This window comes from Dendrobates tinctorius, unplaced genomic scaffold, assembly GCF_039654945.1.
Source record: "Dendrobates tinctorius isolate UK_male_01 unplaced genomic scaffold, ASM3965494v1 ptg000128l, whole genome shotgun sequence".
NCBI classification, from domain to species: domain Eukaryota; kingdom Metazoa; phylum Chordata; class Amphibia; order Anura; family Dendrobatidae; genus Dendrobates; species Dendrobates tinctorius.
Window position 1 is genome coordinate 19950027 of NW_027361796.1, and position 26500 is coordinate 19976526.

General features: G+C 44.9%; 1 protein-coding gene across 5 annotated transcripts in view; it reads right to left on the minus strand.

Annotated features, from left to right (window-relative positions):
* The window catches only part of DENND4C (DENN domain containing 4C), a 259443-nt gene that overhangs the window by 111175 nt on the left and 121768 nt on the right, over window positions 1-26500 (minus strand). For all 5 annotated transcript variants that reach the window (XM_073542724.1, XM_073542725.1, XM_073542727.1 and 2 more), the window contains exon 4: window positions 23270-23339. In XM_073542724.1, the coding sequence (XP_073398825.1) occupies window positions 23270-23339 (70 nt within the window). The remainder of the gene's footprint in view (window positions 1-23269; window positions 23340-26500) is intronic.

Below are 26500 nucleotides of genomic sequence, written 5' to 3' on the forward strand. Positions count from 1 at the left end.
AAATTTAAAGGAAACGCTGGCCGGGAAGGAGAGAGAGAGACAGAGACAGAGAGAGACAGAGAGAGACAGAGACAGAGAGAGAGTTTTTTTTTCATCCGGCACCCAGAAAGAATTTCGGGTTAAATTAGTGTCTGGAGGATCCGCCAGAGAAAAAAACGTTACAAGCTCCGTTTTGAAATCTTTGAGGATGGTGACGGACAGCAACTTTTGGCGGATCCTCACAAAAAACGGATGCAACGGACAGCAATCCGTCACAATCCGCCTTTAATGCAAGTCAATGAGGAAAAAAACGGATCCTCAAAAAAAAATTGAGGATCCGTTTTTTTTTTCAAAACCTGGCGGATTGTGACTGATTGTAAAAAACGGAAGTGTGAAAGAGGCCCAAGCGTTTCCTTAGCGGTAAAAAACGCATCCATTGGCACAAAGGCCAAAATGCATTAAAATTAATGGGATGCTTCTTTTAAGCGTTTTTGATGCGGTTTTCCCCCGAAAAACGCATCAAAAACGCTTAAAAAAAACGCAACGTGGGCACACAATGGATGCGTTTATTACAGCTAAGGAAACGCTTAGCGGTAAAAAACGCAGCATGTTCATTAATTTCCGCTTAGGTCCGCGTTTTTGGCTATTTCCTATAGCCCAGAAGGAAAAAAAACGCACCAAAAACGTGCGTTTTTGCCACGCGTTTTCTGGGAAGGAGACCCGTTTCCTGATCATTCAAAAACGCTACTGTGGGCACATAGCCTAAACCCTATTTGGTGCTCTTCTTTCTCCCAGTTTCTACATTAATATTTTTATTTTTGGTTCTTGGATGATACTGTAATTGTAAACAGGAAAATCAATCAGGATCTTTAAAGGGTTATTCACCAAATAATCAAGTTCTCCAATCCATAGGATCCAACCATTGCCCACACCCAAAGATTCTGAGAACAGGGGTCTGCAGTCTTGTCCTGAATGGAGCAGAGATGTGCATGCAGGCCTCTGCTCTTTCCATTATCTATAGAGCTGCTGAAAGCAGCAATCGGCTATTTCCATCACTTCCATAGACAATGAATAGAGCAGAAGTAAAGAATGCGCCCCTCTAATCCATTCATGGCTGAGCTGCAGAGCCCTGTTCTCAGGAGTGGTCAGTCCCCCAAAAGTCATTAAGTTATCCCTTATCATCGGGATTTGGGATAACCTGATTTGAGGAACAACCCTTTATCAGATATCAGATGGTATAGATAGTATAACCTCTACAAGGATGGGCTCAGCACAGCAGGGCTGTGGAGTCGGAGTCGGAGCTCATTTTGGTGGAGTCGGATTCGGTATAAAACGGTCCGACTCATAGTCCTAAAATATATAATAAATTGGGTACAGTAGTTCAATGCAGAATGTGCTGAATATTTGGGAAAGTTAAGAAATGCCCTATAAATGGCTGTTCTATTCCTGATCTAAGGCTACATTCACACACAGCGTTTTGACTGCGTTTTTTGAGGATACGTTTTTCAGCTGCAAAAGCAGATCAGCTTTTTAAAAAACCGCATCACCTGAAAGGTTTTTCAACTCATAGATAATGTTTTCAATAGCAAAAGCAGATTAGAAATCTGCTCTGTCTATCCATTTATCCATATCTGTCTATCCATATCTTATCTGTACCAAAAAAAGAGTGAAAGCCGGGTAGCACACAGACTAACACTCCTTTTTTTTTTTTTTTTTTAGCACCAGTCAGGTACACCTCATAGCTGCCCAAAAGGATGCCCAGGACAGGCATTGCTTGTCTTCAGTAACACATCAACATCAATTGATAGTTGGAATAAATAGACTGCATTCACCACATCATAAGGTGCAGGCTTTATTTTCAAGTGTAGGGGTGTGCAGTATAAGGTTCTGCAGCAGGTGAGGTGTGCAGTATGAGATTCTGCGGAACAGTATGAGGTTCTGCTCCCCCCCCCCCCAGTTTTGATCCTGGCTAAAACCGTTTCTTATAGATATGGCGAACCCTCAGGTAACCCTAAATGAAGGTCAATGGACACAGGTGACTGAATTGAAGGAATTGCTTAATCACCTATTTACCGTGACTAAAAAATTTCAAGCTGAGGATTTAACTCCTGGCATTTTCATAAGGGAGTGGAAGAACTTGCTATTTTGCCTGTCCCAAAGAGGAGATTTAATCGCAGATGGCATTTCTGCTTCAATGAAACGGAGAGAAACACAGCTATTGGAAAATAAAATTTTTCTGGCAGCTGTTTATGTGGACCCAAGTCATCGTATATTGCTTGATGATCAACAGCTTACTAAAGGAAAAGAAGCTCTGACTGAGGTAGCAGTTAGGAGGAGTGGCCTACAGGAGGACCGCCAGGCGCAAGAGGACTTGGGTCCTGACAGTGCTACTGCTGCCATATCTTCATCCTCATCAGATGAGGAGGTTGACTTTGACAAGTATTTGGATGATATGGAGCAGGCAAAGCGTTGCTGCAAGGAAAAAGATTTCACTCCGTCTCCTATAGCAAACAGATTGACCATATTTCAGCAAAATGTTTCACTTGCTCTCAAAGAAAAAGAAAAATTCAACCGTTCATCAAAACTGACAGTGCATGAGGCAATTCCTTTATACCCGGAAATTGTTATAGAGATGTTGCCCATGTGGTTACGGCTTTGCCTCCAACCCAAGTTAGTGTAGAGAGGTTGTCCTCTGGCCTTAAAATTATTAGGTCAGATTTTAGGTCATCTAAGAAGGAGGATCTCATGGAGGCAATTGATATTTCTTAGAACAAATTCATAGACTGCACAAATGTTATTTAGTATGTTTTTGTTGAAAACTGTTTTTTGCCACTTACATAGTTTATTACATAGTGATTATATATATATATATATACACATACATACACACACACACTGTGTATATATATACACTCACTGGCCACTTTATTAGGTACACCATGCTAGTAACGGGTTGGACCCCCTTTTGCCTTCAGAACTGCCTCAATTCTTCGTGGCAGAGATTCAACAAGGTGCTGGAAGCATTCCTCAGAGATTTTGGACCATATTGACATGATGGCATCACACAGTTGGCGCAGATTTGTCGGCTGCACATCCCTGATGCGAATCTCCCGTTCCACCACATCCCAAAGATGCTCTATTGGATTGAGATCTGGTGACTGAGGAGGCCATTTGAGTACAGTGAACTCATTGTCATGTTCAAGAAACCAATCTGAGATGATTCGAGCTTTATGACATGGCGCATTATCCTGCTGAAAGTAGCCATCAGATGCCTGTTCTTAGCTGAGAGGAGTGGTACCCAGTGTGGTCTGCTGCTGTAGCCCATCTGCCTCAAAGTTCGACGCACTGTGCGTTCAGAGATGCTCTTCTGCCTACCTTGGTTGTAACGGGTGGCAATTTGAGTCACTGTTGCCTTTCTATCAGCTCGAACCAGTATGCCCATTCTCCTCTGACCTCTGGCATCAACAAGGCATTTCCGGCCACAGAACTGCCGCTCACTGGATTTTTTTTCTTTTTCGGACCATTCTCTGTAAACCCTAGAGATGGTTGTGCGTGAAAATCCCAGTAGATCAGCAGTTTCTGAAATACTCAGACCAGCCCTTCTGGCACCAACAATCATGCCACGTTCAAAGGCACTCAAATCACCTTTCTTCCCCATACTGATGCTCGGTTTGAACTGCAGGAGATTGTCTTGACCATGTCTACATGCCTAAATGCACTGAGTTGCCGCCATGTGATTGGCTGATTAGAAATTAAGTCTTAACACACAGTTGGACAGGTGTACCTAATAAAGTGGCCAGTGAGTGTATATTTTCGATATTACATAGTGTATTACATATTTACTATTTATTACAGTTTTTTGTGTTCTAAAGTTGTATTCCAATAAATATATATTATGTTCTATCTAAATGTCTTGATTATTGGATCATAAAAATGATTAAATGTCTGATGTTCACATTGTACTACAATAAATTTTTCACTTAAATATAAGCAATATATGTTGGAGTCGAAGTCGTTGGAAAGGAAATTGAGGAGTCGGAGTCGCAGGTTTGGCTTATCGACTCCACAGCCCTGAAGCAAAGAATCGAATCCTAACGGAAATATACATCTCCATCCTCGAAAATAAATAAATATAATATAATATAATATAATATAATATATATATATATATATATATATATATACATACACAGTGCCTACAAGTAGTATTCAACCCCCTGCAGATTTAGCAGGTTTGATAAGATGCAAATAAGTTAGAGCCTTCAAACTTCACACAAGAGCAGGATTTATTAACAGATGCATAAATCTTACAAACCAAAAAGTTATGTTGCTCAGTTAAATTTTAATAAATTTTAAACATAAAAGTGTGGGTCAATTATTATTCAACCCCTAGGTTTAATATTTTGTGGAATAACCCTTGTTTGCAATTACAGCTAATAATAGTCTTTTATAAGACCTGATCAGGCCGGCACAGGTCTCTGGAGTTATCTTGGCCCACTCCTCCATGCAGATCTTCTCCAAGTTACAGTGCCTACAAGTAGTATTCAACCCCCTGCAGATTTAGCAGGTTTGATAAGATGCAAATAAGTTAGAGCCTTCAAACTTCACACAAGAGCAGGATTTATTAACAGATGCATAAATCTTACAAACCAAAAATTTATGTTGCTCAGTTAAATTTTAATAAATTTTAAACATACAAGTGTGGGTCAATTATTATTCAACCCCTAGGTTTAATATTTTGTGGAATAACCCTTGTTTGCAATTACAGCTAATAATCATCTTTTATAAGACCTGATCAGGCCGGCACAGGTCTCTGGAGTTATCTTGGCCCACTCCTCCATGCAGATCTTCTCCAAGTTATCTAGGTTCTTTGGGTGTCTCATGTGGACTTTAATCTTGAGCTCCTTCCACAAGTTTTCAATTGGGTTAAGGTCAGGAGACTGACTAGGCCACTCCAACACCTTGATTTTTTCCCTCTTGAACCAGGCCTTGGTTTTCTTGGCTGTGTGCTTTGGGTCGTTGTCTTGTTGGAAGATGAAATGAAGACCCATCTTAAGATCCTTGATGGAGGAGCGGAGGTTCTTGGCCAAAATCTCCAGGTAGGCCGTGCTATCCATCTTCCCATGGATGCGGACGAGATGGCCAGGCCCCTTGGCTGAGAAACAGCCCCACAGCATGATGCTGCCACCACCATGCTTGACTGTAGGGATGGTATTCTTGGGGTCGTATGCAGTGCCATCCAGTCTCCAAACGTCACGTGTGTGGTTGGCACCAAAGATCTCGATCTTGGTCTCATCAGACCAGAGAACCTTGAACCAGTCTGTCTCAGAGTCCTCCAAGTGATCATGAGCAAACTGTAGACGAGCCTTGACATGACGCTTTGAAAGTAAAGGTACCTTACGGGCTCGTCTGGAACGGAGACCATTGCGGTGGAGAACGTTACTTATGGTATTGACTGAAACCAATGTCCCCACTGCCATGAGATCTTCCCGGAGCTCCTTCCTTGTTGTCCTTGGGTTAGCCTTGACTCTTCGGACAAGCCTGGCCTCGGCACGGGAGGAATCTTTCAAAGGCTGTCCAGGCCGTGGAAGGCTAACAGTAGTTCCATAAGCCTTCCACTTCCGGATGATGCTCCCAACAGTGGAGACAGGTAGGCCCAACTCCTTGGAAAGGGTTTTGTACCCCTTGCCAGCCTTATGACTCTCCACGATCTTGTCTCTGATGGCCTTGGAATGCTCCTTTGTCTTTCCCATGTTGACCATGTATGAGTGCTGTTCACAAGTTTGGAGAGGGTCTTAAATAGTCAGAAAAGGCTGGAAAAAGAGATAATTAATCCAAACATGTGAAGCTCATTGTTCTTTGTGCCTGAAATACTTCTTAATACTTTAGGGGAACCAAACAGAATTCTGGTGGTTTGAGGGGTTGAATAATAAATGACCCTCTGAATAAACTTTTCACAATTTAAAAAAAAATTAGACAAAGAAATAACATTCTTTTTTGCTGCAGTGCATTTCACACTTCCAGGCTGATCTACAGTCCAAATGTCACAATGCCAAGTTAATTCCGAATGTGTAAACCTGCTAAATCTGCAGGGGGTTGAATACTAATTGTAGGCACTGTATCTAGGTTCTTTGGGTGTCTCATGTGGACTTTAATCTTGAACTCCTTCCACAAGTTTTCAATTGGGTTAAGGTCAGGAGACTGACTAGGCCACTCCAACACCTTGATTTTTTGCCTCTTGAACCAGGCCTTGGTTTTGTTGGCTGTGTGCTTTGGGTCGTTGTCTTGTTGGAAGATGAAATGACGACCCATCTTAAGATCCTTGATGGAGGAGCGGAGGTTCTTGGCCAAAATCTCCAGGTAGGCCGTGCTATCCATCTTCCCATGGATCCGGACCAGATGGCCAGGCCCCTTGGCTGAGAAACAGCCCCACAGCATGATGCTGCCACCACCATGCTTGACTGTAGGGATGGTATTCTTGGGGTCGTATGCAGTGCCATCCAGTCTCCAAACGTCACGTGTGTGTTTGGCACCAAAGATCTCGATCTTGGTCTCATCAGACCAGAGAACCTTGAACCAGTCTGTCTCAGAGTCCTCCAAGTGATCATGAGCAAACTGTAGACAAGCCTTGACATGACGCTTTGAAAGTAAAGGTACCTTACGGGCTCGTCTGGAACGGAGACCATTGCGGTGGAGTACGTTACTTATGGTATTGACTGAAACCAATGTCCCCACTGCCATGAGATCTTCCCGGAGCTCCTTCCTTGTTGTCCTTGGGTTAGCCTTGACTCTTCGGACAAGCCTGGCCTCGGCACGGGAGGAAACTTTCAAAGGCTGTCCAGGCCGTGGAAGGCTAACAGTAGTTCCATAAGCCTTCCACTTCCGGATGATGCTCCCAACAGTGGAGACAGGTAGGCCCAACTCCTTGGAAAGGGTTTTGTACCCCTTGCCAGCCTTGTGACCCTCCACGATCTTGTCTCTGATGGCCTTGGAATGCTCCTTTGTCTTTCCCATGTTGACCATGTATGAGTGCTGTTCACAAGTTTGGGGAGGGTCTTAAATAGTCAGAAAAGGCTGGAAAAAGAGATAATTAATCCAAACATGTGAAGCTCATTGTTCTTTGTGCCTGAAATACTTCTTAATACTTTAGGGGAACCAAACAGAATTCTGGTGGTTTGAGGAGTTGAATAATAAATGACCCTCTGAATAAACTTTTCACAATTTAAAAAAAAATTAAACAAAGAAATAACATTCTTTTTTGCTGCAGTGCATTTCACACTTCCAGGCTGATCTACAGTCCAAATGTCACAATGCCAAGTTAATTCCGAATGTGTAAACCTGCTAAATCTGCAGGGGGTTGAATATATATATACACACACATATATACACACACACACACATACACACACACACACACACATTTTACTGCTTTGCCCACTCTTGGCATTCTCTTGATGAGCTTCAAGAGGTAGTCACTGGAAATAGTCTTCCAACAGTCTTGAAGGAGTTCCCAGAGATGCTTAGCACTTGTTGGCCCTTTTGCCTTCACTCTGCGCCCAGCTCACCCCAAACCATCTCGATTGGGTTCTGGTCTGGTGACTGTGGAGGCCAGGTCATCTGGCGTAGCACCCCATTACTCTCCTTCTTGGTCAAATAGCCCTTACACAGCCTGGAGGTGTGTTTGGGGTCATTGTCCTGTTGAAAAATAAATGATGGTCCAACTAAACGCAAATCGGATTAGCATGCCGCTGCAAGATGCTGTGGGAGCCATGCTGGTTCAGTATGCCATCAATTTTGAATAAATCCCCAACAGTGTCACCAGCAAAGCATCCCCACACCAAGAGTGTGCAAAGCAGTATTAAAAGCAAAAGGTGGCTACTTTGAAGAACCTAGAATATAAGACATATTTTCCGTTGTTTTACACTTTTTTGTTAATTATATAATTCCACATGTGTTAAGTCATAGTTTTGATGCCTTCAGAGTGAATCTACAATTTTCATGGTCATGAAAATTAAGAAAACTCTTTGAATGAGGTGTGTGTCCAAACTTTTGGTCTGTACTGTGTGTGTATGTATATTATATATATATATATATATATATATATATATATATATCTATATATATCTATATATATATATATATCTCTCTATATATATATATATATATCTATATCTATATCAGGGGTCCCCAAACTGTAGCTAAGTAAGGAGCCACACGTGGCTTGCGGTCCCTTGAATTGTAGTTCGCGGCTGTCTTCCAGCTTGGTGCATAAGCTCCAGGTTTAACAAACAGTTATGAAGAGTACATCTCAAAATGGTGGTGAGTTTTGTGGGTAGACCCACACAGAAGAGCAGATCTGGATGCACATATACTGTCTTAGGGGTTTAGAGATAATTTAAGTAAGGTACGCTGGAGACAGGATGATGCTACCTGTTGGAGAAGGTGCCCGATGCTGGATGAGACAGTGTGTTTGTTGGGAGTGCTGGATGGGAGAATACCGAATGGGGGTATTGTGGGGACCGCTGGAACTCAGTTTACTGCTTCAGGGTGAATTCTGTGGAAAAGCTTTGGTCATCATTATACCCGTAATGGGGGCTTTGGGTGCCACTACTGTGAGGAGGGAGGGATCTGGATGTGGCTCACCACCCTCTCTCAGGTGTGGCGGGCCCACATAGAACTATTGCTATGGTGCCCTGTCACATGATATCAGTATCAAATAAACATGAATCCCATATATAGCATATCTAAATGTAACAATCCCTATCTATACAGGCGCTAGAAAACAATGGGGTAAACGGGCACCATCTCAAATAATATCATATGTGGGATCTCCCAATGCATATAAAACTATATAGAAGCAGACCAAGAAAAAGTATATGCAACAACTGTAGGGATCACCACCAATATTTATAATACAAAAATATACATTTTATTTAATTTCAACAAACACTACATACAAACACATAGCTAAAAACAATTAAAATAGTCTGTGCAAAGGCAGACATTAGAAAGTGAACAAAGAAAATTGGGTCATAATCACATACAATTCAATATTTAAGGTTCCAAAACCCCAGACAAAATATAAAAGTGCAAGTGCTCAATAATTAATGAGGTCCCACTACATAGAGATATATTATATTTCAATATTTCAAGTACTGATACCTGTATGCATGCTGTTTTCAAATAAATACTGTCATAGACATACAAAATGTGCTAGACGCATGCTTACGCAGGTAACCATCAGCAAATATTATTAAGGGTACGTGCACACGCTACGGATTGATCTGTGCGGATTTAGCAAAATCCGCAGGTAAATCTGCAGGTCAAAAGACCTGTGGTTTACCTGCGGATTAGGCTGCGGTTTTGCCCTGCGGTTTATCACCTCTACAATGGAGCAGATGGTAAACCGCAGCAGAATCCGCAGAAAGACTTGACATGTCAATTCTCTCTGCGGATTAGAAACCACAGCAAATCCGCGCGGAAAAATTCGCACCGTCTGCACTGCGGTTTCCATTTCCCATAGGTTATTATGGTACAGTACACCGCAGCAGAAACTGCTGTGGATCCGCAGCGTGTGCACACACCCTAATGGTACTCCAAACTCTATTAACATACACCCTGGGACATTCAAATTGCTGCAACCAATATTAACTCACAGCTAGTAGTCAGAGCATATTACCAGCACAGGAGCCCTGGAGGCATAGACAAAAATCTCCCCTGCCTCCAACCATGATACCAGGCAGACCCCAAGTGGAAGCACACAGCCGGGTTTTATGCACAGACTTTAATTGTTTTTAACTATGTGTTTGTATATAATGTTTGCTGAAATTAAATAAAATATATTTTTGTATTATAAATATTGGTGGTGATCCATACAGTTGTTGCATATACTTTTTCTTGGTCTGCTTCTATATAGTTTTATATGCATTGGGAGATCCCACATACGATATCATTTGAGATGGTGCCCGTTTACCCTATTGTGTTCTCGTACTCCTGGGGGCGCCACAAGTGCACTGATGCCCAGCCACTGCTAGATGATTCTGCTGGTACATTGACCCAGACCACTACATTCCCCTCACACTCTACACAGCCAGAATCTGACCCTGATGAAACTCAGGTTCCCCTTCCCGCATACTATACCACCTTATAAATATTGGTGGCAATCCTTATCTATATACCAACACTTAAGTTACATGAAGCAATAAATCTGGATTGAAAATCCTAAAAAAGGGTTCCCTGAAAATTGCCCACAGGAAAATTGCCCACGCGGAAAATTGCCAATTGCAGCATCACAAAGTTTAAGATCTATGATTTTTGAGGTGCAAGGTGAGGATGTTCACATGATATGTGATTAACTTGTGATTTACAGTTGATCTAGTGCAAAACTGCAAAAATGAAGATCTGACAGGTGTGCCTCCATAGTGATGTCACTCACCAGCAGAGGAGCCGGAAGTGCCAGAGCAGCGCCGCTCTCCCATTGATATCAGTGGCAGTGAATCTGGCGCCTGCATTTCCTTCCCTGTCCACTTATGACTACCAAGAGTAAGAGTGAACAGATCCTATGTAGTTACTGTATGTATCATACACATATACTGCAGGTGTAGGCAGGCATAGGATGAAAGACAATGCATAATGGATTTGATTAAGGGTCTCTAGGCCCATACACACCACACTGAGAGTGGACTGACAGCTCGTAAGAACAGAATCTGTCCTCTGGGACTAGGTATGAGTGACCCGACCTGTAGAACCCAGAGAAGTAAGCTGTCCCAGAGACCTGTGGTGAAATCCATTCTGCATTTTCTTTGCTGCCTGTGTTGTGCTGTATTGTATTTCAGTGGAGCCCATGAAAGTCAACTGGGTTTCCTTGACATTATTTCACATGTTCCTTCCAGCGCTTCCCCACCCCCATTGTTTCAAATTGGCAATCATGTCCTTCCTTTTGGTACAACCCCAGTGAACAATGGCTTTCCTGCTGTGCCAGCCAATTGTGTTTTGGTTAGGGCCCCGTTACATTTAGCGATGCACCAGCGATCCCGACAACGATACGACCCGGTCAGGAATGTTGGTGCATCACTAAATGGTCGCTAGTGAGCTGCCGAACAGGCAGATCTCAGCAGCAGCTGTCGTTACTTACCTGTCACACGCAGCGATGATGACGTCCTCCGCCCGCGTCCATGCGTCGCTCGTCGGCACCAGCAGGAAGCCGCTGACGAGAAACGGCCCAGGACGTTCTCGCGCGATCAGCGAGACAGCGGGGGGAGCCGGTCAGAGGTAAGTGTCACATGTAGCGATATCGCTGCTACATCACAAAATCGGTGACGCTTTAGCGATATTGCTAGCAATATCCCTGTGTGTGAAGCCCCCTTTAGTTAAAACATGTACTTTAATAGATCTATCCCCATATTTTTTAATTTCTTTTCAATAAAAGTGTTTTGATTTACTTGGGGTTTGAATATCTTGCATTTCATACTATCAATGCAGTAGTGACTTGGAGATGCCGACTGCATCGCTCTTCAGAGTGCCATACAATTCTCAAAACAAAAGATGACAACGTAGTTCAAGAACCAACAGAACATTATCATGACTCCTGCCCTCAAAAAGCAGAAGCAAATGTGCTGCAGAGCATCTCACCTAGAATTCTATATTATTCTCCTGCCCTGCAGAGCATCTCACCTATACCTGTATACTATCCCCCTGTCCTGCAGAGCATCTCACCTAGAATTCCATACTATTCTCTGTCCTGCAGAGCATCTCACCTAGAATTCTATATTATTCTCCTGTCCTGCAGAGCATCTCACCTATAATTCATATTATTCTCTGCCCTGCAGAGCATCTCACCTATACCTGTATACTATCCCCGTCTGCAGAGCATCTCACCTAGAATTCCATACTATTCTGTCCTGCAGAGCATCTCACCTAGAATTCTATATTATCCTCCTACCCTGCAGAGCATCTCACCTATAATTCTATATTATTCTCTGCCCTGCAGAGCATCTCACCTATACCTGTATACTATCCCCGTCCTGCAGAGCATCTCACCTAGAATTCTATATTATTCTCCTGCCCTGCAGAGCATCTCATCTAGAATTCTATATTATTCTCCTGTCCTGCAGAGCATCTCACCTAGAATTCTATATTATTCTCCTGCCCTGCAGAGCATCTCACCTATACCTGTATACTATCCCCCTGTCCTGCAGAGCATTTAACCTATAATTCTATACTATTCTCTGTCCTGCAGAGCATCTCACCTAGAATTCTATATTATTCTCCTGCCCTGCAGAGCATCTCACCTATAATTCTATATTATTCTCCTGTCCTGCAGAGCATCTCACCTAGAATTCTATATTATTCTCCTGCCCTGCAGAGCATCTCACCTAGAATTCTATATTATTCTCTGCCCTGCAGAGCATCTCACCTATACCTTTAATACTATCCCCGTCCTGCAGAGCATCTCACCTAGAATTCTATATTATTCTCCTGCCCTGCAGAGCATCTCATCTAGAATTCTATATTATTCTCCTGTCCTGCAGAGCATCTCACCTAGAATTCTATATTATTCTCCTGCCCTGCAGAGCATCTCACCTATACCTGTATACTATCCCCCTGTCCTGCAGAGCATTTAACCTATAATTCTATACTATTCTCTGTCCTGCAGAGCATCTCACCTAGAATTCTATATTATTCTCCTGCCCTGCAGAGCATGTCACCTATAATTCTATATTATTCTCCTGTCCTGCAGAGCATCTCACCTAGAATTCTATATTATTCTCCTGTCCTGCAGAGCATTTCACCTAGAATTCTATATTATTCTCCTGTCCTGCAGAGCATCTCACCTAGAATTCTATATTATTCGCCGGCCCTGCAGAGCATCTCACCTATACCTGTATACTATTCCCGTCCTGCAGAGCATCTCACCTAGAATTCTATATTATTCTCCTGCCCTGCAGAGCATCTCACCTAGAATTCTATATTATTCTCCTGTCCTGCAGAGCATCTCACCTAGAATTCTATATTATTCTCCTGTCCTGCAGAGCATCTCACCTAGAATTCTATATTATTCTCCTGTGCTGCAGAGCATCTCACCTAGAATTCTATATTATTCGCCGGCCCTGCAGAGCATCTCACCTATACCTGTATACTATCCCCGTCCTGCAGAGCATTTAACCTATAATTCTATACTATTCTCTGTCCTGCAGAGCATCTCACCTAGAATTCTATATTATTCTCCTGCTCTGCAGAGCATCTCACCTATAATTCTATATTATTCTCTGCCCTGCAGAGCATCTCACCTATACCTGTATACTATCCCCGTCCTGCAGAGCATCTCACCTAGAATTCTATATTCTCCTGCCCTGCAGAGCATCTCACCTAGAATTCTATATTATTCTCCTGCCCTGCAGAGCATCTCACCTAGAATTCTATATTATTCTCCTGCCCTGCAGAGCATCTGCCCTAGAATTCTATATTATTCTCCTGCCCTGCAGAGCATCTCACCTATACCTGTATACTATCCCCCTGTCCAGCAGAGCATCTCACCTAGAATTCTATATTATTCTCCTGCCCTGCAGAGCATCTCACCTAGAATTCTATATTATTCTCCGGTCCTGCAGAGCATCTCACCTAGAATTCTATATTATTCTCCGCCCCTGCAGAGCATCTCACCTATACCTGTATACTATCCCCCTGTCCTGCAGAGCATCTCACCTATAATTCCATATTATTCTCTGCCCTGCAGAACATCTCACCTATACCTGTATACTATCCCCCTGTCCTGCAGAGCATTTAACCTATAATTCTATACTATTCTCTGTCCTGCAGAGCATCTCACCTATACCTGTATACTATCCCCCTGTCCTGCAGAGCATTTAACCTATAATTCTATACTATTCTCTGTCCTGCAGAGCATCTCACCTAGAATTCTATATTATGCTCCTGCTCTGCAGAGCATCTCACCTATAATTCTATATTATTCTCTGCCCTGCAGAGCATCTCACCTATACCTGTATACTATCCCCCTGTCCTGCAGAGCCTCTCACCTATAATTCCATATTATTCTCCTGTCCTGCAGAGCATCTCACCTAGAATTCTATATTATTCTCCTGTCCTGCAGAGCATCTCACCTATACCTGTATACTATCCCCCTGTCCTGCAGAGCATCTCACCTAGAATTCTATATTATTCTCCTGTCCTGCAGAGCATCTCACCTATACCTGTATACTATCCCCCTGTCCTGCAGAGCATCTCACCTAGAATTCTATATTCTCTGCCCTGCAGAGCATCTCACCTATACCTGTATACTATCCCCGTCCTGCAGAGCATCTCACCTATAATTCCATATTATTCTCCTGTCCTGCAGAGCATCTCACCTAGAATTCTATATTATTCTCCTGTCCTGCAGAGCATCTCACCTATAATTCCATATTATTCTCCTGTCCTGCAGAGCATCTCACCTAGAATTCTATATTATTCTCCTGTCCTGCAGAGCATCTCACCTAGAATTCTATATTATTCTCCTGTCCTGCAGAGCATCTCACCTATACCTGTATACTATCCCCCTGTCCTGCAGAGCATCTCACCTAGAATTCTATATTATTCTCCTGTCCTGCAGAGCATCTCACCTAGAATTCTATATTATTCTCCTGTCCTGCAGAGCATCTCACCTATACCTGTATACTATCCCCCTGTCCTGCAGAGCATCTCACCTAGAATTCTATATTATTCTCCTGCCCTGCTGAGCATCTCACCTAGAATTCTATATTATTCTCCTGCCCTGCAGAGCATCTCACCTATACCTGTATACTATCCCCCTGTCCTGCAGAGCATCTCACCTATAATTCCATATTATTCTCTGCCCTGCAGAGCATCTCACCTATACCTGTATACTATCCCCCTGTCCTGCAGAGCATTTAACCTATAATTCTATATTATTCTGTCCTGCAGAGCATCTCACCTATACCTGTGTACAGTCATGGCCAAAAGTTTTGAGAATGACACAAATATTAATTTTTACAAAGTCTACTGCTTCATTTTTTTTAATGGCAATTTGCATATACTCCAGAATGTTATAAAGAGTGATCAGCTTAACAGCAATTACTTGCAAAGTCACTATTTGCCTAGAAAATGAACTTTAACCCCCAAAACACATTTCACCATCATTGCAGCCCTGCCTTAAAAGGACCAGCTAACATCGTTTCAGTGATTGCTCCATTAACACAGGTGTGGGTGTTGATGAGGACAGGGCTGGAGATCAATCTGTCATGATTAAGTAAGAATGACACCACTGGACACTTTAAAAGGAGGCTGGTGCTTGGCATCATTGTTTATCTTCTGTTAACCATGGTTATCTCTAAAGAAACACGTGCAGTCATCATTGCACTGCACAAAAATGGCCTAACAGGGAAGAGTATCGCAGCTAGAAAGATTGCACCTCAGACAACAATCTATCGCATCATCAAGAACTTCAAGGAGAGAGGTTCCCTTGTTGCCAAAAAGGCTCCAGGGCGCCCAAGAAAGACCAGCAAGCGCCAGGACCGTCTCTTAAAAGTGTTTCAGCTGCGGGATCGGCTACCAGCAGTGCAGAGCTTGCTCAGGAATGGCAGCAGGCAGGTGTAAGTGCATCTGCACGCACTGTGAGGCGGAGACTCTTGGAGCAAGGCCTGGTCTCAAGGAGGGCAGCAAAGAAGCCACTTCTCTCCAGGAAAAACATCATGGACAGACTGATATTCTGCAAGAGGTACAGGGAGTGGACTGCTGAGGACTGGGGTAAAGTCATTTTCTCTGATGAATCCCCTTTTCGATTGTTTGGGACATCTGGAAAACGGCTTATTCGGAGAAGACCAGGTGAGCGCTACCACCAGTCTTGTCTCATGCCAACTGTCAAGCATCTTGAAACCATTCATGTGTAGGGTTGCTTCTCAGCCAAGGGAATGAGCTCTCTCTCAGTCTTGCACAGCCATGAATAAAGAATGGTACCAGAATGTCTTCCAAGAGCAACTTCTCCCAACCGTCCAAGAGCAGTTTGGCGATCAACAATGCCTTTTTCAACATGATGGAGCACCTTGCCATAAAGCAAAGGTGGTAACTAAATGGCTCAGGGAACAAAACAGAGATTTTGGGGCCATGGCCTGGAAACTCCCCATATCTTAATCCCATTGAGAACTTGTGGTCAATCATCAAGAGACGGGTGGACAAACAAAAACCTTCAAATTCAGACAAAATACCACCATGGTTACTTACCGGTAGCCGGTTTTTCCGGAACCCATGACAGCACCACATGAGAGAGGGATCCGCCCCGCCAGGACAGGAACCTACTGAAACATAAGGAGCGGCACCTCTCCCCCGCTTCAGTTGGATTACAGAGCATTTGAGAGGACCTCCCGGTTAGTTACATATTTATCCAACACCACATCACACAAAAACACCCGACTATTGTGCACACCCAAACGGTGAAAAACTGGGGGAAATATACGGGTGCTGTCATGGGTTCCGGAAAAACCGGCTACCGGTAAGTAACCATGGTGGTTTTCCCTTCACCCATGACAGCACCACATGAGAGATTCTGGAGACTTCGAACACCTTAGGGAGGGACCACCGCTTGCAGCACCCTTCTACCAAAGGTCAAGTCAGCCGAGGAGGATAGATTTAGTCTATAGTGTCTAAAGAAAGTTGAGGGTGAGGCCCAGGTAGCGGCCTTACAAATTTGCTCTATTGATACCTCTGCTTTCTCAGCCCAGGAGGTCGCCACGGTTCTGGTAGAATGAGCCTTGATGCCGTCAGGAACCGGGACGCCACTAACTGAATAGGCTACACTAATGGCCTCCCTAATCCATCGGGCAATAGTCCCCTTTGACACTCCATAACCTTTCCTAGCACCCTGGAAGGCTACAAATAGGGACTGGGACCTCCTCCACTGGCTGGTTATAGACATATACTCTACTAAGGCTCTTTTAACGTCTAGGCTATGAAACTTTTCCTCCCCTGGGTTTTTCGGATTCTCGCAAAAGGAAGGGAGGACAATTTCTTGGTTTCGGTGAAAGTTAGTTACTACTTTCGGCAAGTAAGCAGGGTCTGTTCTCATAACCACCCTATCCTGGTATATCTGTGTATATGGCGGGTTGACTGAAAGGGCCTGCAAGTCACTAACCCTACGTGCCGACGTTAGAGCTACCAGAATGATGGTTTTTAGGGTGAGATTTTTAGTTGAAATCTGCTGTAAGGGTTCAAACGGCTCCTTCGTAAGGGATTCCAGTACCAGATTTAGATCCCATGGAGCTATTTTCGGTAAGGAAATTGGCCTAGATCTGTGGCAAGATTTTATAAACCTGGCTACCCATCTGTTTGCCGCTATATTGCAATTGTATAATGCCCCCAGCGCTGAAACCTGTACTTTGAGGGTATTTACCGCCAGGCCTAGCTCTAGGCCTGCCTGCAAGAACTCCAAGATGGACTCGATTGGAGGTTCTTGACCTAACGGTTTTCCCAGGAATTGTAGGAATTTCTTCCACGTCCTGCCATATATGTTGGTTGTTATTGGTTTTCTACTTTTCATTAGAGTAGTCACCAATCCCGGGGAAAACCCTTTATCTCTCAAAAGTGCCCTCTCAAATTCCACGCCGTCAGATGGAGCCCCTTGACTTGTTTGTGGAATATCGGCCCCTGAGCTAATAAATCTGGAATTTCTGGCAGTACCCACGGGTCCGAGAGAGACATCATTTGTAGCAGTGAAAACCACGGCCTTTTTGGCCAGAACGGGGCTATGAGGATTACTCTGGCTTGCTCGTCTCTTATCTTTTTTATCACTGCCGGGATTAATGCTACTGGGGGAAAGGCATAGCCCAGTTTGAACGACCACGGGATTTGTAGAGCATCTACTGCCCACGGGTTTTCCCCTGGGTTCAATGAGCAGAACCTCTTTACTTGCCGGTTGCTTTTGGTGGCAAAGAGGTCGATTACCGGCTGCCCCCATAACTGTACTATCCTTTGGAATATTACCCGATTTAAGGCCCACTCTCCCTGTTTTAACTTGTTGCGGCTTAGAAAGTCGGCTTGAACATTTTCTGTCCCTTTGATATGTAGGGCCTTCAGGGAGGTTAGATGTTGTTCTGCCTTGAGGAAGATTCTTTTGGCTTCGTCCATTAGGGAGTTTGACCTTGTCCCTCCCTGGTGGTTGACATACGCCACTGCCACCCTGTTGTCTGACATAATTCGGACGTTTTGGCCCTGTAACATGGGAATGAATGTATCTAGGGCTCTGTTTATCGCTCTCAACTCTCTTAAGTTGGAGGAAGCCTTCTGCTCTATGTGACTCCAGGACCCTTGGGCTATATGTTCTCTCAGGTGTGCCCCCCATCCCGAGGAGCTTGCGTCTGTCAATATTACATCGGACACGGGCCTGTGCCACAAAGTCCCCCCTGCTAAATTTGTGCCGTCTAGCCACCAAGTGAGATCGTTTTTCCCCCTTTCGGAAATTCCAGCTTCCCTTCTAAATACCCTTTTAATCGTTTCTGGGCTGACAAGATTTCCACCTGCAGTTGTCGGGTATGAAACTCTGCCCAGTTGACCGCTGGGATACAGGCTGTTAGCGTGCCCAACAGGGACATTGCCTTTCTTAGGGTCATGTGAGGATGCTGTATTGCCGTAAGAGTCATTTCTCTCACCTTCTCTAGTTTTTTCTCTGGCAAGAGACAAACTTGTCGGTCGGAGTCCAAGACAAAACCTAGAAATGTCTGTTTCCTTAGGGGTTGAAGTTTTGATTTTTTTAAGTTTACCATCCAACCCAGTTTTTGCAGGGTCTCTTATCTTGTCTACCTGATGTGCGCAGTGATGTTCTGAATTGCCAATGACCAGAAAATCGTCCAAGTAAGGCACCATAATCACATTGTGGATTCGAAGGAAAGCTGTCATCTGTGCTATTACTTTTGTAAAAATCCTTGGCGCTATGGAGATGCCGAACGGAAGAGCTGTAAATTGAAAATGCCTGAGGTCGCCCTGGATGTATAGGGCTACCCTCAGGTATTTCTGGTATTCTTGGTGCATCGGGATATGGTAATAGGCATCCTTCAAATCTATTACGGCCATGAAGCAGTTGTGGTGTAACAGCTTTATGGCCGAAGTCACTGATTCCATTTTGAATGTTTGGTTCATGATCCATTGATTGAGGCGCCTGAGATTTATTATTGTTCTGAAGGAAAGATCGGGTTTTTTTATTAGGAAGAGGGGAGAATAGAACCCCCTTCTCTCTTGATCTTTTGGGACCTCTATCAGAACTCGTTTCTCCAACAGTCCTAAGATTTCTGTCTCTATGGCTAACTGCTCTCCTGGTTCCTTCCTGATGGGGGTTACCACAAATGAAGCTCTTGGATGCTGGAAGAAGGGGATTTTTAGGCCATTCTTTATAATGTTCAGAATCCAATTGTTGGCCGATATTTTCTCCCATTCTTGGGAAAAGAACCTCAATCTTCCCCCCACAGGAGGGCTGGTGTCATTGCGGGGATTTTTTGGCGGTTAAGGAAGTTCCCCCAAACATGAACCCTGTTTTTTTTTTCCTCTTGTCGTCCCAACTTTTTCGCTCTCCCGGGGGACGGCCTCGATTGAACCTTCCCCTCCGAAAGGGCGGTCTTCTTTGATCACCCATGAATCTGGGGAAGCCCTTCTTTTTATCACCGGCTTTCTCCAGGATGTCATCCAGGTTTTTTCCAAACAGGAACTGCCCATCACATGGTAACGAGCATAATTTTGCTTTAGATTGAATGTCCCCAGGGCAGCCTTTGAGCCATAACGCCCGTCTTGCGGCGTTCGATAGCCCCGCTGCTCTTGCCGTTAACCTCATTGAGTCGGCGGAGGTGTCAGCCAAGAAGGCGGCAGCTCCGTGTAGCAGGTACATTTCTCCTAATATTTTTTCTCTTGGTACTTGAGACTAATTTTTCTTCAAGTTGTTGCAACCAGACCATTAATGACCGGGCTGTACAGGTGCCGGCTATTGCTGGTTTCAGACCCCCTGCCGCTGCCTCCCAAGTGTGCCTTAGGTACGAGTCCGCTTTTTTATCCAAGGGGTCTCAAAACCCCTGAATCCTCCAGGGGCAGGGCCGACTTCTTAGAAGACCTAGACACTGCCGCGTCAATCTTTGGGACCTTGTCCCAGACGTCCGTGTCCTTAGCCTCGAAGGGGTATCTTCGCTTTGAAGAGGAGGGAAGGCTACCTGACCTCTCCGGTTTCTTCCACTCTCTCTCGATTAGGGCCTGAACCTTGTCATTGACCGGAAAGGTACGCTTCTTCCTTTGTTGCAGGCCGCCAAACATTACATCCTCCAGCGATCTCTCTATTTTCTCCTCCTGCAGGCCCATAGTGGACCTGATGGCTTTAAGGAGAGCGTCCGTATCTTCTACTGGAAAGCAAGGTCTGCCCCCCGTATCACTGTCTGAGGATGAAGATGACCCGTGCTCCACTTGATACTCTGAAGAAGAGGAGCCTGACGAGGAACTCGGGGAGGCTTTCCTACTCTTGCTCTTCTTTTTTAATAATTTTTTAAGCGAGCCCTGTACCTCAGATTTTATTATGGATCTGAGGTTTGTTGCCAGGCTCGGCACCTCTTCAGCCATAGTCCGCTGGATACAGCTGACACATAAGTCCTTTTGGCAATCTTTCGCTAAAGGGCTGCGGCATATTGCACATTCTCTGTTTTTCTTTTTACTTATAGCTTTTTTGCCTCTCTAAGTAAAGGGAAGGAGAGAGAAAAAAAAAAAAAAAAGACATAGGAAGGCCTATTATAATGTTGTCTAACTTTCACGGAGATCACTCACCACCCAGGAAAGACCGGTACCGGGCTCTGAGGCTGCGAAGGAGCATGCGCTCTGCGCTCTTTTGACCTCGAGGAATCCCTCGATCGGTGACTTGGACGGCTGCTGCTTTTGCCGCTCGAGCGGCTCTTGCGACCAGAAGCTTGCGATGGGGGCAGAGACAATGGGGACGGTGAGCGATCCTCCTGAGACGCCATTGTCACCCCTGCAGCCGCTTCTGCTCCCTCTTTTATCGGTGAGTGAGCCCCTCATTACCCCTCCCCCCCGCGACCGCCAGCCGCCTGGCCGGCGCCGCGCCCGGCGCTATGACCGTCGCGTCCTGATGACGTCAGCGGTCGCGCTCCCAGAATCCTCTGCGCCGCTGACGTCAGACGCCGGTCTCCGCCCCCGGCTTCCCCTGCATGCAGGCGAAGGACGGGCGCGCGCAGGGGGGAGGGCGGCACGTGGAGGAACCTCCGAAGGGAGGACATCAGGACGTGCCCGCACGAACCCGTGGCCCGAATCAGGCAAAACCCCGGGGACTGCGCTACCAGCTGCCGACGGCCGGTGTCGCAGGTAAGACAGCCCTGCGGACTCTACATGCCGGGACGGCCCTGGGTCTTTCATCCTGACAGGCACCGCCGCTGTCAGAGGGATTCCTTTCCAGGACAGGAACCCAACTGAAGCGGGGGAGAGGTACCGCCCCTTATGTTTCAGTAGGTTCCTGTCCTGGCGGGGCGGATCCCTCTCTCATGTGGTGCTGTCATGGGTGAAGGGAAAAAAAGCATTGATTTTGCAAGAATGGACTGCTATCAGTCAGGATTTGATCCAGAAGTTGATTGAGAGCATGCCAGGGAGAATTGCTGAGGTCCTGAAGAAGAAGGGTCAACACTGCAAATATTGACTTGCTGCATTAACTCATTCTAACTGTCAATATAACCTTTTGCTACTCATAATATGATTGTAATTATATTTCTGTATGTGATAAAAACATCTGACAAACACATAAAAACCAGAGGGCAGCAGATCATGTGAAAATATAATATTTGTGTCATTCTCAAAACTTTTGGCCATGACTGTACTATTCCCCTGTCCTGCACAGCATCTCACCTATAAATCTATATTATTCTCCTGCCCTGCAGAACATCTCACCTATAATTCTATATTATTCTCTGTCCTGCAGAACATCTCACCTATAATTCTATATTCTGTCCTGCAGAGCATCTCACCTATACCTGTATACTATCCCTTGTCCTGCAGAGCATCTCACCTATAATTCTATATTATTCTCCTGCCCTGCAGAGCATCTCACCTATAATTCTATATTATTCTCCTGCCCTGCAGAGCATCTCACCTAGAGTTCTATATTATTCTCTGCCCTGCAGAGCATCTCACCTATACCTGTATACTATCCTCCTGCCCTGCAGAGCATCTCACCTATACCTGTATACTATCCCCCTGTCCTGCAGAGCATTTAACCTATAATTCTATACTACTCTCTGTGTCCTGGAGAGCATCTCTCCTATAATTCTAGATTATTCTTCTGCCCTGCAGAGCATCTCACATATGCCTGCATACTATCCCACTGTCCTGCAGAGCATTTAACCTACAGATCTATGCTACTTTCTGTCCTGCAGAGCATCTCACCTAAAACTCACTACTGTTTTCCTGTGGGTATTCATGTCTGTGGGCAATTTTCTGTGGGCATTTTTCACATATCATGTGAACATCCTCACCTTGCACCTCAAATATCATAGATCTGAAACTTTGTGATGCTGCAATTGGCAATTTTCTGTGTGGGCAATTTTCCGAGTGGGCAATTTTCCTGTGGGCATTTTTCCGGTCACCCTAAAAAGGTATACAAAGGGCAGATAAATATACAGGGGACCCAAACGCTAGATTACCTCAATAAATAGGACAGCGGTGACTCCGTGTGGCGTGTGTGTGTGTGTGTGTGTGTGTGTGTGTGTGTGTGTGTGTGTGTGTGTTTTCTTATGGCATCCACTGGACGATAAAAACTGCACAAAAAATGGTCGTTCTTTGTGTAGTTTACTTTGATGCCAAATGAACATACTCTTTAGATGTGACAGGAAGCAATAGACAAACGGCCAGGATAGGAGCTCCAATCTTGGACATCAGAGCCGCAGCTCCTCTAGCGCAACAGTTGGCACAGTAAGCCTGTGCAGCACTTATTATAAAGTACTGTAAAAAAGAACACTTTACAACAAGGCCGCTGTAAAAAGTCAGAACAGGAGAAAATATCAGTGAAAAAGCTGTTCCATAAAATGAAGTGATTAACCAATCAACAAACAGCAGCGCTTCACTGCTGCTACAGTGTGCATCTGTCAGTCGTGCCATGGCTGCTCCATCTGGCCTTGCCCTGTATCTTTTTCCTCGCTTCATAAACTCTGACAACTAAGTTTGAAAAAGAAAAGCTTACTTTTTCATGCACAAGGAATATTTAAACCACTTTCTGACATGGTCTTCTGAACACAATATGACACAAAATACTTACCAGCTTTGTAAGCAATGGCATTTGATGCTGGGACAGACTTCTTGTAACAAAGGTATACACTAGATCCCCACTGAAAAGGGAAAAAATATTTAAAAATGTTAATATAAAACTTATGCAAGCTGCCGATTCTACACATAACACTAGAAATTACCTTGTCTACTATATTATAACTGAAGCTGACGGATCCATCATGCCGCAGATTGGAATGCTGCTGGCGGACCCTACTTAGTTCCTCTTTTTGCATTATCAATGGGACTGCCGGTCCACAGCTAATGAATGGAGTGGAAGTTGAACTTGCGCACCCTCGGTCCATTCCAATGGGGCTCTGCAGAACTTGATTCCCAGATTCCAGAGCTCCATCCTTAGGACTGATGTGAGTTCCAGCAGTAGGACCCACAGCAATCATTAAGTTAAAGTATATCTTATTCTATGGATGCGGCAAAAAATGACAGGACTCCAGACGTGAGCTAGTGAAAAAAGGTGTCTTTATTCACTCATGTATGTGCGAGATTTTGGCCAACTTCAGGGGCATAACAATCGCGGTTGTAGAGGATGCAACAGCACCGGGCCCGCCAATGCCACTGCCACACCTACTTCAGCGGGATGTGCGTCACATGACGAACATTCAGCTGAAACACATAACAGGCACTGAGATCTGTTGCGCGTGCAAGTCATTGGCAAAGCATGGCAGTGACGTCATGCACTGCACGTCAGTTGCATGCTGAAGTCAGCTGCCGGCTTCTGCTCCAGTTACAGAACAGAACGCCACGCATTGTGGAAGAAAGGGATGGTGCGTACAATTGTAATAGCGGCAGAACACTGGACATATATACCAGCATGGGCCTAGGATGGGAGACATATTCCAGCATGGGCGACAGATATACCAAGATGGGCCCAGGATTGGCGACATACACACCAGGATGGGAATTATATACAGTTGTGCTCAAAAGTTTACATACCCCGGCAGAATTTTTGCTTTCTTGGCCTATTTTTAGAGAATATGAATGATAACACCAAAACCTTTCCTCCAATCATGGTTAGTGGTTGGATGAAGCCATTTATTGTCAAACTACTGTGTTTTCTCTTTTTAAATCCTGACAATCCAAAACATCCAAATTACCCTGATCAAAAGTTTACATACCCTGGTGATTTTGACCTGATAACATGCACAGAAGTTGACACAAATCGGTTTGAATGGCTACTAAGGGTAACATCCTCATCTGTGACCTGTGACAAATGCCAGGAAAATTGTAAAGAAAAACCCACAAATAACATCAGAAAAACGGGCTGCAAGGTTGAGTCGCCAGAAGAAAGCCATTACTGCACAAATGCCACAAAGTATCTTGCCTACAATACATAAAACAGCACAGAGACAAGCCTCAAAACTTCTGGAACAAGGTAATTGGGAGTGAGGAGATCAAAACCGGTTATTACGTACCGGTAAAAGGATTTTACAGAGTCCAAAACAGCACCCAACGAGAGGGGATCCGTCCACCGTCAGGACAGGAACCTACAGGTTAAAAAGGGGGGGTGGCCCCCCTCACCACCTCAGTTGTGTTTCAGAGTATGAGAGGAACCGCCCATCGGATTAGTACACAATAACCATATTACTTACATTATAGAGGTGGTGGTATTGTATAGAGTGAAATCTATATACACGTTTTCCCTAAGAGTGCAGGAAATCCAGTGATTAATTATGGGGGGGGGAAAGTGCGGATGCTGTTGTGGACTCTGTAAAATCCTATTACCGGTACATAATAACCAGTTTTCCCATCGCCACAACGGCACCCAACGAGAGACTTCCATAGACTATCACCTGGAAGGGACCAAAGCATTAAGTACTGACCGTCCAAATTCTAAACTGGAGGTGGATGACAGATCAAGACGGTAGTGTCTATAAAAGGTGGAAGGTGACGACCACATTGCCGACTTACAAAATTAGGTCAATGGAGACGTCCGCCTTTTCCGCCCAGGAAGATGCCATGACTCGTGCTGAGTGAGCTCTTACTCCCACTAGTGGAGACTCCCCTTTGACCAAATAGGCCTGGCAGATAGCATCTCTTATCCACCGGGCGATAAGAGTTCTTTGTGACACTCAACCCTTTTCTTTGACTCTGGAAGGAAACAAAACAGTGCCCTACTCTGCCTCCAATTCTGAGTCCTTCCTAAGTACTCTAGTACAGCCCTCTTAACATCTAGAGAATGGTACCTTTGTTCTTCAGCTGTAGCAGGGCTGTCATAAAAGGATGGTAAATATATTTCCTGACTCGTATGGAATCTAGAAGCGACCTTCGGTAAATAGGCAGGGTCTGGTTTCAAAACTATCTCATCTTGATAGATCATTAGGAAAGGGGGGTCTACTGATAATGCCTGGATGTCACTGACCCGTCTTGCAGAAGTTAAGGCTACCCAATAGGGGTTCAAAGGGGGGACCTGTCAATGCACCTGCTGCAGCCCTGACATCAGCCTAAGAAGGCCCAGTCACGCCTCCTGTGACGTATCCTCCTCGGTCTCCCTCGGAAGGCCTTGCCGTTCTACTTCCGGGTTACGGGCACTTTACTGCTGCTGCCGGAAGATTCACACCAGTGCCGGCCAACTTCTCGGATGAACACAGGGAGCCCCAATCTGCCTGCGCTGCGCCCACGTGACCCAGGGCAGCCACACCCGGACCCTGGGATTGCGACATCCATATACCAGACGAGGAGGGGTCTGCGTGCAGAGCACCCCCGACGCTGCTTCTGGCGCCCCAGGCTCTTCCATTCCCTCAGACACCGCGCAGAGGCTGCTTGGACCCAAGTAAGCTTGTCCTGCAGGTTCCCATCAGGACAGTAACCCAACTGAGGAGGCAAGGTCGACCGCCCCCCTTTTTAACCTGTAGGTTCCTGTCCTGATGGTGGGTGGATCCCCTCCCTCGTTGGGTGCTGTCATGGTGATAGGAAAATTGAGCTTTTTGGCCACAACCATAAACGTTACATTTGGAGAGAGGTCTACAAGGCCTATGATGAAAGGAACACCATTCCTACTGTAAAGAACGGAGGTGGATTGCTGATGTTTTGGGGATGTGTGAGCTACAAAGGCACCGAAAACTTGGACAAAGTTGAAGAAAAGATGAATGCAGCACGTTATCAGCGAATACTGAAGGCAAATAAGCAATCATCAGCCCGGAAGCTGCGCATGGGATGTACTTGGACGTTCCGACAGGACAACAATCCAAAACACAAGGTCAAGTCG